General features: G+C 39.5%; 1 protein-coding gene across 1 annotated transcript in view; it reads right to left on the bottom strand.

Annotated features, from left to right (window-relative positions):
* The window catches only part of CPA6 (carboxypeptidase A6), an 80,035-nt gene extending 60,422 nt beyond the window's left edge, over positions 1-19,613 (bottom strand). The window contains exon 1 of the mRNA XM_005517417.3: positions 19,494-19,613. Coding sequence (XP_005517474.2) covers positions 19,494-19,579 — 86 coding nt within the window. The 5' untranslated portion in view covers positions 19,580-19,613. The remainder of the gene's footprint in view (positions 1-19,493) is intronic.
* Between the last annotated feature and the right edge of the window lie 266 nt (positions 19,614-19,879).

Here is a 19,879-nt window from a genome sequence, read left to right as displayed (position 1 = left end):
GTTTGTTCTACAGATATTGTGTTGGGTCACAAAGCAAAGAAGAGGAAAAATTTTGTTAGTTTAAATATGTTCCTGGTACAGAGCAGGTAATTGCTTCATTTTTAGGCAATACAAATCTGACTTCAATGTGAAAGCATTCTTCTGAAAAAGGAGCCAATGGCTGAGTAAAACCTTTTAAAAATGCACAAAGAAAGGAATCATGGATCGTTCTGGATGGAACCCTGTTATACCCACAAATTATAAAAATAAGACATCACAAATACAGAAGTTCCACATTCTCTACCAAGACACCTCAGAGATCTCAGTATCTTTATCAACGATAAGTGAAGGAGATTAGGAAGAAACCTTTGCTGCAGACATGCTGTTTAACAGCTGCAGTATTTCAGACATCCTATCCTTTAGGTGCTAGTGTTGGGAAAGAGATAGAAGCCACATAAGCCTTTCAATTCAGATCAGAATTGCACTTCTGAAGTGAATCTGGATGTTCTTTCCCACACACATGTGGCTCTCACTGTGACACTGCCTCTGGGTTTGTGACACACATTGGACTGGTCTGAGGGTGCCTGAGCTTGATTGAACATAAACTGAGGGATGTTCTGGGGGTACATGCAATGCACCCCAAGCACAAATCAGCTTTTAGTCCATCGGATAAGATCAGCCAGTCCAAAGCAAAACCCAACCAGATCCATATGGTGTAGAGAAAATCTGGTCCTCAGCACCAGCTGCTCCAGTCTCATCAGAATGTTTGCATAGCACTACCTGCTCACACAGAACCTGAAAGGGTGGTTATTTTGACTTAAAATACTTATTAATATGGCTCAATTTTATTAATTATATTATTATATTTATTAATTATATTATTAATATTAATTAATATTAATACATATTAATATGACTCAAGACTTATAGGTAGCCTCTGCTTAGATTTAAATTTAACAAAAGTACTTTAAATTTACCAAAGGTAGGGTAACTCCTAGAGGAACATTTTTCCTACAGAAGACCATGTGTTTGAGAGGGTGGATATATATCCTCCAACACTGCTTGTGGAAAACATTTTTTCCCCACTCAAATCCATGTCATTAACACATAAGCTACAAGTCATCCTGTCTTCTGCAGAGAGAAATTTCACCCTCAAGCTTTTGTCATTATTGAGGTAAATTCTAATTTGTCAATAACTACTCGTGAAATTTATTTATTCCCAGAGAAACAGTAGGAGGAAAGTTAATCTATTTAGCTTACAAAAAAAAAAAATTATTAAAATTTATTTAAATACCTCAGCTACCTCTTTTCTTTTGCATCAGCAAAAGCATGAAAAAAGCCTCACCAAAATTTCTATTCTGTCAAAGGCCAATTTAATCAAAAAACACCCAGAATAACGTTTGTTTTTACCAGCTCTACTTGACACAGGTTTTCTACCCACAAGGGCACTACAGGCATTGGTATCTGAATGCTACCAAAGTCAGTACATACTTAAATGTGTAAAATTATCTTTCGCAGCTCCACATTAGATTCTTATGTGAAATATTACAGTTTTAAGCAAGTGTCAATGAAACCAAAGCACTCTTCTTCAAAACCTCTCCATAAAATATTTTAATGATTCATTTATACATGTACACAGCTTCCTAAAGATCTTTTGCAAACCCATAAATCCCCTCTTCTTACAGATTTTAGAACCTCATGCCATTAACCTAGCTTTTAAAATTAAGTGATGTAAAAGTTTAACCACTAATTCTGATGTTTCTAGCTTCTTTTGTCTCTTCAATATTCATGTTTAGCTATTTTAGAGTAACACATAAATGTCAGCCTTAAATTAGGAAGCATTCTGTCTGAGCCAATAGTGATGTATTTTACTAAGTGATCTGATAGATTTTAGGGGCTCATTTTCCTGCTTTGAGGTTTGCATTTCACATTTATTCTGAAGGTCAATTGCCAAGAGAACGAGCTGTGTAACAAAGAAACTATCAGCTAAAGTTCACAGATGCCAAATTCCCTGGGTAGATGAGTATTTTGGGTGCTATTTGTCGACAGGAAGCCTGTTAATCTGCTCGAGTTTGATACAGCTGCCACAGCAGTAAGTGGCATCCTGGTGCTATGTTGTTACTGTTGTAAATGCCCATGCTATCACACGTGACCAGATAAATACAGTCTAATACAGAAATACACCAGCTCCATGGCTGGTTTAGAGAGCAGAGCAGGGTGGCTGCTAACTTGCCATTTGTTATCACTCTGGATGTGAAAGTGAAGAGATTCTGTAATTCTCCTTAATGCTCACGCTTAATGAGCAACACCTAAAACCTGCCATTAGGAATCCTCTAAAGAGCAGAGTACCTGCTGAATTCCCTTGTCATGTTACTATTCACAGTGAAAAAAAGGGAAGAAGCAGAACTCTTTTATTTATGCTCTCTTATACCTATGTCATAAGTGAAACTATTTTATTGATTTTCAAATTAGTTTAATGGCATACTTAATAATACCACACTACAACATCTTTTTATATTAGATTGTGAAAGATTGATAATCCATTCTGTGGCCCATTGCTGGTCTGAGGTTTGATGGCAGTAGCAATTTCTAAATACTAATTTGGAAGAGAAGTCGGAGCACCATTATCACAAGGACAGGGAGTGCAAGAAGATGGAGGCAGTGAGTGGAAAGGCTGCTTAGAAGGTATTTGTATGAAAACCCTTGATTGTCACTCAGCATAACACACTGGTGCAGTCAGTGGAACCTGTGACAAATAGCACACAGAGCCAGCAAGGAGTGACATCTGCAACCCTCTGTTTTCCCAGTCACAGCTGACTTTGAGTCTTCAAAACAGTTTGTGCAGACTATAAGAGAAGTTTAAGAAATTATGGATACCAGAAAATAAAAGCATTAGTCTATTTAAAGCCTGCTGGCTTTGAGCATACAGGTGCACAGTGGAAACTTCTTTTCCATAATATTTCAGATATTTTTGATTGCATGGTCTGAGCAGAAAAAAAAAAAAAAAGGTAATTCTTAATGAATATAACTTACTCCATAACTTCAGAAGTAAGCTATATACGTACTGAAGTGTCAGATGTAGGGGCAAGTGTACCAGGATGCTGTAACCAATCCAGAAATGGAATAGACTAAGAGCGAACTATTTAAATTCCTTGATTTCCTATATCACCTAATTTGGAAACTACTGATACTCCTTTAAAGCAATTTTATGTTTTATTAGGTCTCAACATTCAGGAGATAATCAAGACTCTTTTTTTCCTAACAGCAGATTCCATCTGCTTCTAAAAGCAGTAAGGTGTTTCTCTGCGGAACACATTAAATCAAGATATACACAAATGGGCCCATTTACATATCTTGAATGTCTTTGAGTGTAGAACTGTTGGAGATGCAGGATCACAATTCTTGTAGTACTGTACATTTGTCCCAGTTCTGATCAGAAATGCATATTTAGAGGCTCAGAAGAGCAAGGCCATAAGCCCTAAGCACGGGGACTGAGTGTGAAGGTTTCCTGCAAGGAGATCATCTGAAGTGAGAGAAGGGAGGGGAATAAACCTAAATATTAAGTGTAAAAACCAGGAACACATGGCAGTCCAGACAGCCCGATAAAGCATGTGGCAAACTCAAAGGACCAATTTAAAGCTGGCAATATGAAGTCTGTTTAGGCTATCAAAGAACCAGATGTGTCATGCCTGGAAGACTCTCTTTCCTTCACTGATTCTTTGCTTAGGGGTTCTGTGATTGATATCCCAAAAGATATTTTGGGATAAAACATTTACAATTTAATGGGAGGTATTGTGATCACCAACATAACTAATTTTTTTTTTTTAAACAAGAGGTTGAAGTTACTTCTTGCCAGTTTAAAACACACAAAAAGTGACCCTTTAAATAGTTTATCTTATAATAGTGTTTTGGACTTAACTGGGCTCAAAATCTGTTACCAATATGACTTAATTTATGGAGAAATGTTTGTAAAATGGAGTACAGAGTGTCTTATTTCATTTAATAAACTCAGTTTACAGCTAAATAATACAAATATTTGTATAGAAATGTGGAGTGAGGTTGGGGAAATATCACAGCATGAATTAAGATGAATTTACATGCATTATGGTTTCATTCACTTCGGAGAATTTAATAACTTCTGGAGAAAACATTTCGTTTAGTATCATCTGTTCAACACATGAATTTTCTTAGCCAATACTGCTCATAATTATTCAGATTCCTGAATCAATATCTGTGTTTTTCCCCAGAAGTTCAATAGGTAAACAAAAAAAATCAGAAAATCAGATGGCAGTGTTATTTATTTTATCTAATGGGACAACAAAGCTATAAGCTTGAAGGAAAAGTATGACTTGAAAAATATTCTTTAAGCAGAAAAATAAGGCAGTAGGGTTTGGGAATACCTTATGCTACCAAGAAAAGAAACATAATCTACTTTTGGGGAGCTCTGCTAAACAAAAAAGGCAGAGCTGTTATTAGATGGTAAGTCTTTACTTCCGGAGAGATAAAAAAAAGGCTTAATGCTCTGAACAGAAACTTGTGGAAATTTCACCTATTTTCCTCAAATTAAGAAGCATTCATGTTTGGCTGGATTCTGATTTTGCTGTAATTCCATCAAAACATCCCTGCAGTATCTTGGCTGCTCTCCCAAAACTCTTGACTGGCACAGCAGTGACTCTGTGTTTTCAAAATTGAAGGTGTGGCTACAACTGAGTCATGGCTCAGAACAGTCACTGAACACTCACTGAATGTGACATGATGATTTTGGCTCTTGTGCTGGAAGAAGGCAGGGTGGTGAAGGGGCTGCTTGGAAACATTCAGGGCACTGACAACACACAGCAAGCTCCATTAGTGCCACTCTCCGTGCTGGAGCCGTGTGGCATCTGTGGTAATAAGCAGATGTTTTATGCATTGTTAAAACAACTTACAGTTGATTTCTTGAGACATGCCATTACATTTGTTTATTACTTGATTGTTAAAAAGCATTACCACACTGACTATTTGTTTAACATCAGTCTGGAACTTAATTTGCTAAACTATGACAAACCACAAATGCAGAGATCTCCTTTAAGTATTGTGCCTTTGTCACTGAAACACCAAACTTGCCATTTGAGGTTTTATGTAATTCATTTTGTTTAGACAATTCACTGCTGTGTGCTCAGAATAAACCACTCTATGCTGCAGAAATTGGATTTATGAAACATGGTGTAAACACGTTCTGCCTAAGAGCAGGCAGACAGCAGATGCCTAGGGCATTCTGTAATTGTCCTGGGAACACAGTTTCTAAATCATCTCAGATTTATTACTGTAATTTTCATCACATACCTGATGTAGTAAATGTTTCTTAAGTTTTCTTTATAGTTTTTATCTGAAAAAGACATATTGTTTAGTCTACCTGACTGCATGACATCATGCTGTTGATACCTTCTGTATGAAAGACCGTTACATCTGTGTGTGTTGCTTTGACTTACCAGGTTTGGAGGTGTCATGGGTAATGATGTACATACTTGTGTGAAGGTATAAAAATATACTTGTAGCTTTTAGTGAAAAGGGACATTGCTATCAGCTTCATCCAGGTTGTGTTACAATGGAATGAAATGACCAGGGTAGATATCTCTCAGAGCTATTCCTTATGACCTCTTGCTTGCTCCTCTTTTTTGATCCCTGTTTCCAAATATATCAAATATGATATCCTATTTCTCACATAGAGAAAACTACAATCCCAGGCAAATACACCAAAAAAATCCAAAGGGATCCAGCAGAATGGGATACCAGGTTTAGAGGGTGTCAGTGGAGTCTTGCACTCAGGCATCAATTATTTCTCAGCATTGCTCACATCTACTCAACATATTACAAAACAGAGATTAGTCTGTTGATACTTGAAAATTTCCTAAGTAGGATTTAATATCTCTCTTGATAAAATAACTCAAAAAAATTAATGAAATGCTGGAGAGAGCTGCTAGCTCCTTAAACAAATCATCCCATCAGCATTTCTTCCCTTCTGTCCAGCTGAAACCAAATCCCTAAACTGGAAACATTCATAATAATAAAAAAATTGTTGAGCTTATTTTCACCTGGATAAGACTGCTATTTATCATACTGTCTGGGCCCATTGTCCAAAAGACCTGTTTTAGAGCTGAAACTGCTATTGCCTGATTATACTGCAGTCACACAACAGCAAAGATCTGGAATTACATGCTGAGCCAGCGGGTAGTAAAATGCCTCAATCCCTACTCAGAACGGTTCTGCAGGATGTTTACAAGGAGAATTGAGGACAAAGAAGTAGAAGAACTGAGAACTGAGAAGCAGGTATGAGGAAAAGTGGCAGGTTTTTACACAGCAGGCTGTAATCTCAGCTCAGCACCTGCATAGCCAGCAAAGGGAAAGGTTCTTTGAAAAAGACAGCTGAGAAACTATGTACATAGGCTTTCTGTGAGAGAACTTTTGATGCCAAATGCTATTTCCATCCGGGAGCTGCTGCTTGCCAAGATATATCCCCCAAGCAGAATTTTCACTAAAAACCTCCTGCTGCTGCTGTAGCACCCAGTGTGTTTATGAGACAGAGCTTCTATGTACTTACTCCCATCTAAAGGTGAAATGCTGAGCTAGGGAAGGTTGGTTGGTCTATTTGATTTTGCTGAGTTTTTGGCAGGTAAATAGGATGTATCTCAATTTGACTGAAATGGTCTCAAAGAGTGAGATGAAATTTCAAATAAAAAAATATATAATGTTTGTACTGTTTTATGCTATCATGAATGCACAAATTATGAAATCTGTTATCAATATTGAACCTCTGCTTTGCTCTATATTTTCTACTGGAAAGGGATAGTTGCTTTCATGGGATTTATCAAAAATGCAAGCAAAAGGGTTGGGGTTTTTTTTAAATTAGCAGCAAGAGAACATGTTCACCAAACACTAAATCCAGAACCCAGATGGAGAGTTGTGTTTAATTTTTATTTTTTAAAATCCATACAATATCACATTCTTTGCTTTTATACACTTTCAATTTAAGTGTACATTGGGATAAATTAATAGGGTGAATTCATTTCCATTTGCAATTATTGCAGTCTAAAAAGCTGCAACGGGAAATATTTACATTTTGAACTACACTTGATATGCTGTGTCAATTAATACCATGCAAATGTAGAGCTTTAAAAAGCCCCTTAAATTGTTGGCTCCATATTTCTGCAGCTTCTTTCTTGTTATACTTTTTTTTGTGACCAGCTATCATTCCATCAAGTTTCATGGAAAATGGAGTTGTCATGCTCCATGGCTAAGAACAAGTTGCCAAACACTTATATTATGCAAGAACCAGCACAATAGATGAGGTGATATTTTGTGCTTATGTTGGAATTTTGCTTTTTCTGTCTCAAATGAAAAATATTCATTTTTCAATATTCTTTTGCTGCGCTTCCATTTTTGCTTTTGTAAAATAGAGAGGAGTGACCTAATCCATACCTCAGGATAATGTGTGGCCAAAACAGCAGAGGCCTCTTTGGCTGCCAAGCTCAACCAAGAGGCAACATTTCCTTCAGTTAATCCTTACCATAAGACAACTCTTACTTCCCTCTTCATAAACTGTAATTTAAAACTCTCCCTTCCTTGTTTCGCATGAGTAATGATTAAACTTAAAACAACAAACTCCCACACGCAACGGGGACACAAGTTGTGAATGCAGTGAAGAGTGTTTGGTGTTCCTGTTTTATGAGCAAGACGTCACTGCTAAAGGCAAGCATCTGCGTGTTCCTCACAGACAACAGATTCCAGTCTTCTTCTGAGATTACTTCATTGTATGGCATCTGGTGTTTTATAGCCACGCAGTTTAGAGAGAAATACTCTCTCTGCAGTTTTATAACTTTAGAAATATTACCTTAAATTTGCCCATTTATTTATTTATTCTTATAAGAAGCAGAGGTCTTTATGCAATAATTAATTTAAAAATTCTTAGTTTGCTTGAAGTTTGTGCTATTTTTTTCTCCTGAAAAAAAGTAGTGTTTTCCAGTGAGCCAGAGGGACTTTCGTTGCTACATCCACCCTAATAATTCATTTTTCCATTGGGTGCTGTAAAACTGGTCCTCCCAGTAAGATCCCCGCATTTCCCTTCTGCATAAAGTCCTTTTATGTTTGTTCTAATTATTTTAGGCTTTAAGAGAATTATTATTTTGCATTTTTATTGGCTAGCTATTAGCTACTCTGTTAAGACTGTATTTTATTAGTTCTGATAACTGAAATCTGGTAGATCCATTACTTGTGGAATAAACATTTAAAATGTATGTCTCTTCCCTCAGCTAATGTCACTTCACAGTGAATACAAGTGAATATTAGGAACCTCTTTCCTCAGATCTGGTTTTCACAGACCTGTCCCCTTTAACCACCCAGGGGAAGGTTTTTCCTCTCCTGCCTGCTTCTTTTTCCCTGATACAACTGTGCAGGCTGCAGTGGCGTGACTCGCTGCAGGCTCTGCAACCAAATGCCTTCTAATTCAAAGACCACCCCGAGTGCAGTTGTCACACATAAAAGCTCACATGTATTTTTTCAGTAGAGATAATGGTCGCTGGATTAAAGGCAAACAATGCAGAAAGATCAGATTTCACAGAGCACAGTGTGCATCCCTCACTCTCTGCTATTCTGTGACCTAAACTGTTTCATGGCACTGTCTCGCTGTCCGCAAATTGTTAGGACTGATCTCATCTGACAAGGTAAAATCTGTGGGTTTTGCTCTCACTCTTACAGTTTCATTCAGAAGAAGCAAAAAATCAGGTTTTCCTGGTCCACGGAGCCCTTCACTCACCATTCCTCTGTAGACCTTTCATAGGATTTGGAGAGGTAGCCCCTCATAAAAAAGAGACATAAGGCTTAACTCATCCTGAGCACTACGCTATACAGACTTCTAAACATGTAGAACAATGACTTTAGTCCACTTTTCCATAATCTCCCAGAGGCTTAAGAAAACTAATTTTTCTATGGTTCTATACTGTTTTCTCATGTTTGTGGGTGATACATGCTAATCATTACAAACTGTCCTGCACCTTGGTCAGGCAGGGGCAGCCTGTGCTGACTACCAGACTTTTGAGGTGCCTTTTTGTCCATCACTCATCATAGAGTAAGAAAACCACCACTTAATTTATGAAGAAGGGGTGATAAGTCAAATGAAGAGAGATGAACATAGAAAAAATAGCACACTGGTGGGTGGCATGCCTCCCACTGGCTAAGAGCTAAGAATAGAGACAGTGGATGCTAGCAGGGGCACTGATGGTCTTGTAGTCTCCAGATCTGTGACACCTCTTAGCTTGCTTCTGAACTGCAAAAGCACCTGAACTCACTACACCTAGTTTCTAATTTGATATTTTTGGCAGGTAAGGCTAGATGTAAGGCCTTGAAAGATACAACTACTTCATGTGGCAAACAACATATGCTATAGACAGGAGGAAAGGCTGAAGACCCCGAATCTTCCCTCACCCAGTTTGAGCTTGAAATACCCACATTTCTGTCTCTGTGTTGGCCCAGAACCACCTGGCAAGAGTAGATCAGCAACTTTGTCGTGTGTCTGTCTGACAGAGATTGATAAAAATCTTCAAAGAGAGGGTTGTCAAGCACTGGAACAGGCTGTCCACAGTTGTGGTTGAATCATCATTCTCAACCACTCCTGGAGATCTTTAAAACACATATGGATGTGGTACTTAGGAACATGGTTCAGGAGTGGACTCTGCTGTGTGAGGTTACCAGTTAGACTCAGTGATCTTCAATGTCTTTTATAAACAAAACATTCTATGGTTCTATAATTCTATGACCAGATGATGTCCCTTTGCCTGGGGCCTCTGAGAGATATGATACACCAAATGTGCTCAGAACTGCACAGCTCACCGCAAGCAGACAGGGCTCCTCCCAAGACCTGGTCTGGACACAGGAGCCCTCTGTTCCTGTGTTTCCCACTCCTTGCAGCTGCTTCGGAGGGAGAACCACCATTCTCTCTCAGGACAACTTAGTGCTGAACAAAAAAAACCCTCGCAGTAGTGACCAAAACCTGCGTAATTAAATATTTCACTGCAGTTTGTATTCTAGGCTAGGCCTCAGAAAATACATCAGTAATTATTTTTATGCTGCTGGATAGTGGATACAAAAGATTTTATCCTTTACACACAAATGCTTTGATTTCCTCTGAAGCCTTTTTTTTTTTTTTGCTATATCGAAACATGACTACATGTTAGACTATTTCAAAACTAAGAGAGCTGCTTCTGGTAAAAGCAAAATAAAAGAACCTCAGCTGAACAAACTGAAGGTGAAATGATTTGATTTTTCAAAAGGAAAAGCAAATTTCTTAGATTTCATATTCTATTAATGATCTTCAATTACACTTTTTACCATTGTTGCTACCACAGGCAGATGGATCAGGGATCCATCCTGTTGATAAGGACATGCTGTGCTGTCTTTGTGCCGCTGGGTATGTTTACACTGTGTGTTACTGGCAAGGACACAAGCTCATTCTGTGGAGAGATCTGAGTTACCAGCCCAGACTTGGCATTGTGCTTGCACGGTGACTCCTGTTATTTGGTGTTAATTTTGGACAAAGCGGTTTTTTGCCTGCTTATGCTATAAAGTTCAGGTATTATTTCCCTGAAAGGTGAAAAGGTCCAAGTTTTATTTCCCTGAAAATATGAAACCGTGCTGCAAGCAAAAAGACAGAGCTATTAATAAAACATAATTAAATATCTTCCCTGCTTTCTTGTCATGTAATAGCTATTGTTTGCCTAGCACCAACCTATTTAATAAATAGAGGCTATTTTTTCTGTAGGCCCTATCATGACAGTCTCACTTGTTATGTAAAGAAGAACTTACAGCTTCTTCAGACATTAGACATAATAAAATCCTTTTGCTTCAAAAACCCACAGGATGATGGTTAGTACCAAGGTTAAATTTTATTTTGGTTTTCCACTTTCAGGAGAATACTTACTTGAAAATAAGCATCCTATTATTCTCTCTTTGAGTCTGAAACACTCATCTGTGATTGTTTCATTGGCATGGGTCTGCAGAAGAATCTGGCAGTCAGGACTGATCAAGATGCCAAATTCTGCTGAGGTAAACCATGGTGTGCTCCTCGGAATGTACACCTGGAATTAACTGGTTTCAGACAGCTCTCCCTAGTGCAAAGGGAGACTAACACACTCTAGGTACCCAGGCAGGTAAGAAAAACCCAGCCATTCCTGCTCCTTCCCTGTGCCAACAAACACAGAGGCTCTGCAGCAGCCAAATCACAACCTGAGCAGCTGTCAATTAGTCCCAGATGAAAAAGAATGAAGAGTGGGGTTTGGTTTTTCTCTCTGTGCTCCTGGAATTGTCTTTCTGTAGGCAGAGATGTGCCAGTCCCTGAGCAGAGGCTGCACATCTGGAAGAGCAGAAACATAACTGACTGCTGTGGCAACAGGTGGCCACTAGTGTGGGCTAGCTGGGTTTGGCTGTACGACTGCACTGCAGCCTCAGAGTAGCATCTGGTGGTAATCTTAGTAGGAGTATGGTGGAATAAATCGAAGAGTTTTTCATTAGGCCTGCTAAAGTAGTTTAGAATAGTTCGGGTTGGAAGGAACCTTTAAAGCCATCTACTTCAATGCACCCAGAGGGACATTTTTCACTAGTTCAGGTTGCCCAGAGAGGTTGTATATGATCCATCCCTGGAAGCCTTCAAGGTCAGTTTAGATGGAGCTCTGGGCAACCAGAGCTGTTTCAGTACATTGTTCCACTGTTTCAGTATTCTCACTGTAGAAGATTTCTTTCATCTACCCAGTCTAAATCAACCCTCTTTTAGTTTAAAACCATTACCCATTGTCCTATTCCTACAGTCCCTGCTAAAAAGTTTGTCCCCATCTTTCTTATAAGCTCCCAATAAGTACTGAGAGGTGGCAATGAGGTCTCCACACAATCTTCTCTTCTCTAGGCTGAACAACCCCAACTCTCACAGCCTTTCCTCACAGGAGAGGTGCTCCAGTCCTCTGACCATTTTTGTGACCCTCCTCTGGACTTGTTCCAAAAGGTCCACATCCTTCTTATGTTGGGGTCCTCAAGCCTGGATGCACTAGAGCACTCCATGTGCGGTCTCATGAGAGATGGGGCAGAATCACCTCCCTTGTCCTGCTGGCCATACTTCTGTTGGTGCAGCCCAGGATATGTCTGTCTTTCTGGGCTGTGAATGCCTAGAATTTATTTTAAATCTCAACCAAAAAGAGCTTCTATTTTATCTCTGAGTTAACAATGAGGTGCTGCTAACCATATGTTTACTATTCTGAAGATATTTGAAATACAGTATAAGAAACAGTAAGTTATTCTTAGAATAATTTTACCACAATAAACCCCCTACAAACTCATTTCCAAGGTCCTGCTATAGTAGTCCCCCTGTATCACAGCCTTAACTGAGCTGTGGAAGATAAAGAAAAGAAAAACTGTTTTGATATGGTAGGATACATCTGTTCTTTCCGCAGCTGTATTTAAGCAACCTAGAACATCTTCTTTCTGGAAAATGCTGTTCTGTGTATTGCTTTGTGTAGTAACTTTATGGTGTGGATTAACTTTAAATAAATACACTTTAAGTCCCATTGTTCCCCAGAGGAAGAGGAGGCTCAGCAGAGCATTGTTCTCCTGAGCATCCAGCCTGCACAGGCAGACACAGAAGGAAAGAGTTCATGCTCCCTGTCCACTGCTGGATTCCAGCTCCCATCCTCCTCATTTGGAAAGTTCAAGGTACAAAATAATAGAAAAAATGTAATTTATTGTCCCCATCCATTTGTTGGTCTGAGTATATTTTCAATTCAGAGTACTTTGGCTTACGAACCCTTAGGTGCCTTGCACGAAATGCAGTTTTGGAACTTTTTTTGCCAGTATTTTCCTGAAAATTACTGTCTGTTTAAGGTCTGATTCTGACCTGAAATACTGAGGTGAAAGTTACAACCACCCTTGAAATTCATGTACTTTTTGCTGTAATACCAACATCAAATCAGAACCATAACTTTTTACCCATATGTACAGCCATGTGAATGAAGCCTTTAAATCAGAATCATAATTAACTGAAAATAAATTAGAATTAGGCTTAATTGTCTCCATGACATTTCCTGACTGTGGATTTGTTCTTGCAAATCCGAGACCAGCAAGAAAAGTGTGTGTTTTACACACAGTAGAGTTCCCAGAGAGAGGTCTAATATATAACTGTAATTATTGGCTCTCATTTTCCAGCTAAATCTGCTTATCATAGATAAGATGGAGAGCATGGGTTTCCTGCATGAAAAACAATACTGAAAATACAAATATGTAAGTTAGGTGGACAGGGGACAGTAACAATGCTATTTATTTTAAATTATTTTCTACTTTTTGTTTTGTATCGAGAAAAATTCTTTTAATCTCCTGCTTGAGAGCAAAACAAATCATATTGGCTGGGGAGTAAAAATACTGACTGTTGACCTGCACTGTTCTCAGTTTTTAGTGCTATATGCATGCTCACAGCAGGTTTTATTTGCAGAACTGAAGAGATGCCCAATATATGATCAATATAACTGCTTGTTTCTTGACTTTTGCATGAACATTATGCACATAGTGCCCTCTTAAATAGTATGTTCTACCACAGAAGAGAGAGTACAATTTCTACTATGTATTCAGAAGTAAAACTAAGGGGAAAACATAAGTGAAGAGCCATTCTGAAAAACAGAGATGACATAGTTTACCTCCAGGAGATAGTGAGAGATGATTGATGGTGTCCATTCACCTTCAACTGGGTACAACATTAAATGTTTCCTGCAGCATTTTGTCCGTGTAAGACCATTTCAGACGTATGGATGACATTTTTACAGATACTAAGATTTCAGGAGATGAGACTTTGGGATCCTGTTTATTGTGCAGTTTGGGATACAGTTCTATGCAGTGTATGAAGCTAAGGGTTCCCTATAAAATATCAGCAGTGTATTCAAGGAAAGCAGGTTTTTAACCTCCCTTTGTCAAATTCACTCCTTTCAGCAGTGTGAGTTTCTTTCTGGACTAAAAGTAGGTTCCACTGTCTTTTATGTAAATTGCTCACATATTTTAGACTCCTTTTTTCTTTAATAAAAAAAAAATAAATCTCTATATAGATGTAATTTATATAGTGTCTGTCCCCTGCCAAGTGCTTGTTAAGTCCTGTACAAAACGTTCAGATTTCAGAACTTCATTTTAAGGAGCCTATGAGTGTGAACTCACAGGAGCAATGTCTGGAAGTGAGTATAGTATAGAAGTGGGAGCTTTGGAGTTCACTGTAACTACCAGAAGCTCTGAGAAAAGCTGTATTTCTTTGCCTACTTAGCTTCATGAAACAGTGAAGCTGGTGTATCCAAAGGGGATGCTTCAGACTGAGGGTCTAGGCAGATTTTATATTTTAATTCCTTATTTTGAAAAGTATTTTTTTCTAAGTACCTCTTGGATGTATCCCAGTTTGGGTTTTTTTTGCAGAACATAAATGTTGGATGTAACCCTGAACATGGATTTTCTTTTATAATAGACTACATTTCCATTTGTAACATACACACTTATAAAAATGAGGAAAGTGTGTTTACTGGAATCTCTTTCACACTTCCAAAAGAATCATTCTTACTGAAAAGCCATAGGTTGTATATAAGGTAGGAAACCTAGGACAGGTTCAAAACACCTAAGTATGGGTGCAAGCTTTGCCCATGTCTTGATATTTTCTATCTTGCCTTACTTTCCATGCTTTTGTCCCCATTTTCTCCACCTGCAGAGGTCAGAAGCCACAGCACCAGGCAATGGTGTCCCAATTTGGATAAGTATGGGAACCAGGCTCACACAGTGACAAGAACCTGTGTATCAATTTAGATAAAGCCATAATAAACTGGGAGCCTCCTTGCCTGGCATGCAGTTCACCTAGGTAGTGAGGATGTGTGTACTGTTGTTCCAATTACTTAAAAAAAAAAAGTAAAAGAGGGAAGGAAGGAAAGAGTAACTGAAACACTTTGTATTTTTCATTTATAATGAGGAGGACAGAGAAACTTTAAAAGGTAAATTTATCATGCTTGGACATAAAGGAGAAAAATAATCAAAACTTGATTTTTTCCTATAGGACAACATAAATATATTATTCTGCAGGGGGAATATCAGGTAATGAGAAAGCACATAATTAGAGCTGAGGTGTTGGGAATAGGTAAGAAGAATAGGTAAGTGGTCCCAGAGCTGCTGTGGATTTCACTGATCTGTGCTGGTTTCACGAATCAGTGGTGTTTGAGTACAGAATTATTGGTTATTTTAAAAAAAAGGGATACTTAAGTTGTTTTTGCCAGAGCACTCACAGCTTTTCACCTCTTGGAAGCTCCCTGACACCATCCAGAGAAGCACTGAGTTTGGTTTTCATCTGAATGAATATAATTACCTTCCCTCTCATGCTGTTGGTGTGCTTTCCAAATGCTTTTTTTGCCAGCTGTGTTCATGACATTTTACTTTGACTTGAGGGTGGGGAGGGAGAACTGAGCAGCAGGGAGAAAGAACTTTTTTTACATAGCAGAGCTTTTAGTCTGATTAAAACATTTGGAAAAAATCTGCAGAGGGAATAACACAGGAGGAGTTCCTTTCCACTTCTCAATTCCCTCAGCAACTCATTTTCGTCACACTCCCATGTGTTTTTTCCATGACACAGAACAATTGCCAGCCATTGTGTGTAAGGTAATGTGGGATCAGAGGTACTTAGTTATGGTATGTAAGGGTATTAATGGGCATTAAAATACCTGAAATTTGCTGAATGCTCTCAGATTTGATATCTGTCCTTATCTACATGAACAGTTGGTTTATGCAATTTTCCGGATGTCATGTCCCAGTAGCTACAGCATATTATAACTTGGATTACAGAACCTTTCTTTACTGTTCTCTGTTTCTTTGCTCCACATGACTCCCAGATTATTTGATGTGGTTGTTATACCATAAGCATGCACCATAGCCTTCATCTGACCAAGAGAAATGATAATTATCTGAAGAATAACAGTTTGGAGGAGTTACCATCTTGATCCATTATTTAAAAAGACACAAATCTTGCCAAGATCTCTAAGAGCAGAACCTTAGAGAAAAACCAGACAAGTTATTTAAGCATTTGCTTGCACTTGGTCATTTGCAAGTGAGAGAAGAGGTGAGATGAGGAACACTATTGAAAAGGCTTTGAAACAAGCCTTTTCAGAAGTCTTTTTTTAGAACAAAAAGTAGGGGAGAAATTGGAGGCAACATGCTGAGCCACCATGTACAGGTGGAGGTAGATTAACTGAAGTAAAAATATTCTAGTAGTGATTTTTAAAGAACAAATGAGAGAGATATTTTCTACTCTGAGAAATATTGACCTCCTAATGGGAAGCCATCTCCTTCTTCATAGGATTTCCAAGAGTAGGCGGATTGCTGCATTTGGTAAAAAACCCTCACAAAACTCCATCTGCTCCAGCACCCTACTCTGTAAAGCTATCAAAAGGTTCATTTTATGTCTCTTGCTTCCTTTAACTGGAAGAAACAGTGAAAAACTGATCTCTGTCTACTAGGTCCACATACCTCAAAGTTTGTAGACATCTCTTAGGGCCTAAATTGTTTCTATTGGAGACCAAGGAGTTCTAGTTTACTCGCTTTTTCAGGAATTTAAACCATTCCCACGTATTTGGTTATCCTTGCTGATCCTGTGTGAACTTCTGGTAACAGCCTCCTGAAAAATCCTCTTAAATATTCCATATCTACTCTGTCCAAACCCTGATGTGTGTGTATGTGTCTCCCATTTATCCACTTCCCCTGGAACCTCTGGACAGAACATACAAAGGCAGGAAAGAAAACAGTATGTGTGAGTATAGTTTTGAATTTGCTGTTGGTGGCTGATTAGCAGTGTCTTCTAGAGAGCTCCTCTTCAGCTCCTTCTGGCACAAGAGCACAGAGGCAGGCTCAACTCCTGCATATGTCTGAGGCAGAAGGCAAATACAAGTGTCCCTCAGTCTTTCCAAGGTCTCTGAGTGCTCATCCCTCTTTGCTGAGACTCCCAAAGGGTCTCCCAAGGACTTCCAAATCCTTGCTGACTTCCCAAAGGTATCTAGAGCACATTTACTTAAAGATGTGCCCATATAGGCATACCTGGCCCGCTTGACATAGTTTGGAGAAACACCTTAGTTAGTAGTTAAACCAGTTAGTTAATTGTCTTGGGTCTGAGTCCTCAGTTAAAGAGTTATAGTTATGTGTGCCTCCAAGTGCTGACCAAGTTTATGAGAAATGTTTCCATTGCTTTTTTTCATTCTTTTTTTTATTCTTTTTTTTTTTTTCTCATTCTTTTGCCCTTATACTAATGCCTTTTCCCTTTATACTACAGCTTGTAACACAACAGAAATTACTAGGATTCACAGATGTTTCTTGGCACAAAAAGAAGTCAGTTTGTTGGGACACCCCTTTTAATGGTGAACATCAGCAAACCATGCACCTCCTAACTGGCTTCCTGAAAAAAAAACCTATCAAAAATTTTTCCCCTTGAGTGACAGTCAGGTTCAGCAGTAATGGCTATACTTGCTCAACTGTTTCTAATCAATGGCACACACAGAATAATTGAGATGATCCTGCCCTGGACACTGTGATGATGACAGATGGACAAGATATATTCCTAATTCTGTAGAAACATCCATGCCATTTCAAATTGACTTTCCGCCATCTTTTATTGACACAAATAATGTCGGGATAGTAGAAATGGAAAATATTAGTAGAGTGGGGAAAATATTAACTTGTTTTTCCAGTTTGTGTTACACATGTGGTACACATTCTGGTTTCTGTTTTGAATATTGACCACATTTTCAGCAAGGCTTGTAAATGTATCTCGGCCCCCTACTACAACTGCCTATTGGCCAAGAGTTTTTATTATTAATGCTAGCTTTTTTTTATTATTTATTTTATTTTTTTGGGGCAGTGGTTTTCCTGCCCAACTTTTGGAAGCTGACAAGAAGTCTCATTTTTTTGGACTAGAGTATATGCAAAAGCTTCTAAAACAGAGATCAACAAGAGAGAGCTTGGGCATCTCTTTCACGTGTCATCTTGGGAATATGAAATTCTGAAACAAGAAAATTGTTTTTAAAACTTTGAACAAAATTGTTGAGTTACATTAATGAGCAGAGGTACAATATTTGAATTTTTATGCATGCTATTATATGAACCAACTCAATTATAGTTGATAATGTCACTTAAACCTAGAGGATAGTAAAATATGTATTTTGGCATTCAGTCAAAACTAGCAGATAACTTATGTAATTAATATTCAGAAAAATTTAAGCACCAGCACTGACAATTTATTATTCATCTTCATGTCATGTGGAAACAAACTGAATGCTATATTGAATTAAAAAAAATCAAGACCATGGAGACCATGCCTGTGCTATCGGCTTCAGGCAGAGAGAACAGAGCTGTTGCACAAAACTTACAGCAGGACCCTGGCTTTAAAGAACAGTTCAGGTCTCTGTCCTGCTGCTTTTTGGCACTGTCAGGAGCACTCCTGACTGTGGTGGCCTGTTTGATTTTGCAGTGCAGACAGATACTGGGATGTGAGGAACTGAACAGAGATGGTGAAACAGCTGTCAAGTGTTTAACTATTTTCTATCACTAATAGTGACCCGGGGTGAATGGCTTCATATCACATTACCAAACCCTTGAAGCTTAAGGAATGTTTTTTTAAGCTTCATTTTAGTAGGGGAATTTCTATGCCTGGCTTGGCTACTCCAATAAAATAAAAAGAATAATACGGCTCTTACTTCCACAGAGAGACGTGCTTATCCTGATGAGTTTGCTGGTCACTTTGAAAGAATTTTATACTGTATGTTGACACATGCCACTGGCTTCAAATGCTCCTATATTTGACTGCCTTTTCATTTGCATCATAAACTTGTTATGTTAAATACCTACTAAAAACAAAGTCTGTAAACCGGGCAAAGAACATACACTTTGGAGGCAAGTTCACTTTTACTGCAACTTAGTTCAATCTTTTCCTTTCTAACACAAATTTGAACTGCCATTGGAACAAGAAAGAAGTATATTTTGAAATGCACGTGAAAGTTTTAGTCTCCACTTGCTTACAGTAGAGTTCCCTTATTGCTTGAACTTCTTATGTATTCCCTAATTTGAGCGCACACTGTTAACTTTGTAGAAACAATTTAAAGTTCCAGTACAATTGTATCCTAAAGGAAAATACAAATCTTCATTCATTTCAGAGCACGGTGGAACCTCAAAACCTTTTATTTCCCCCCGGTATAATCGCAATTCCCTTTTCCAAAAAGACACCCGAACTTTTTTCTTTTCCCTCAATGCAGCATCCTTCCTTTGGCTAGCAGTGACTCGCAGCACCTTTTTCAAGAACTACACGATACAACCGCCAGCGGACAAGCCCACGAGCGGGTCGGGGGCGGGAGGGACGCCCGAGCTCGCAGACACCGGCCGGCTGTGGCCGGCGGTGCGGAGGGAGCGCGGCCGCGGCGCTGCCCCGGGCGGAGCGGGGCGCCGGGCGGACTTACCCGGCGTAGCGGCCGCGGTGGCCGCGGAGCGGTAGCGCAGCCTGGAGGCAGAGCAGACAAAGGGGCAGGAGCCCGCGGAGCGGCATCGTGCGGGGCCGCGCCGGCACCGTCGGCACCGTCACGGCCACCCCCGTCAGCGCCACCGCCGCCGCGCCCGCCCCAGGTGGCGGCTGTGCCGCGCACACAAAGCCGGGGCCGGAGCCGGGAGGAGCGGGGTGCTCGGAGGTGTCGCTGCTCGCCAGCGGCGAGGGCAGAAAGCCGGCGGAGGACGCCCGTCGGCCGCCGCCCCGCCACGCCTGGGCACGGGGATGGGGATGGGGATGGGGACGGGACTGGGCGGGGAGGCGCCCGCCCGCCCGCCGGGGGGGGCCGGGGGTGAGGGGGGT

Source organism: Pseudopodoces humilis, chromosome 1, assembly GCF_049639895.1.
Source record: "Pseudopodoces humilis isolate 2021_Gansu_Grassland_sample_001 chromosome 1, ASM4963989v1, whole genome shotgun sequence".
Classification (NCBI taxonomy): Eukaryota; Metazoa; Chordata; class Aves; order Passeriformes; family Paridae; genus Pseudopodoces; species Pseudopodoces humilis.
This window is presented reverse-complemented; position numbering and strand designations above follow the sequence as displayed.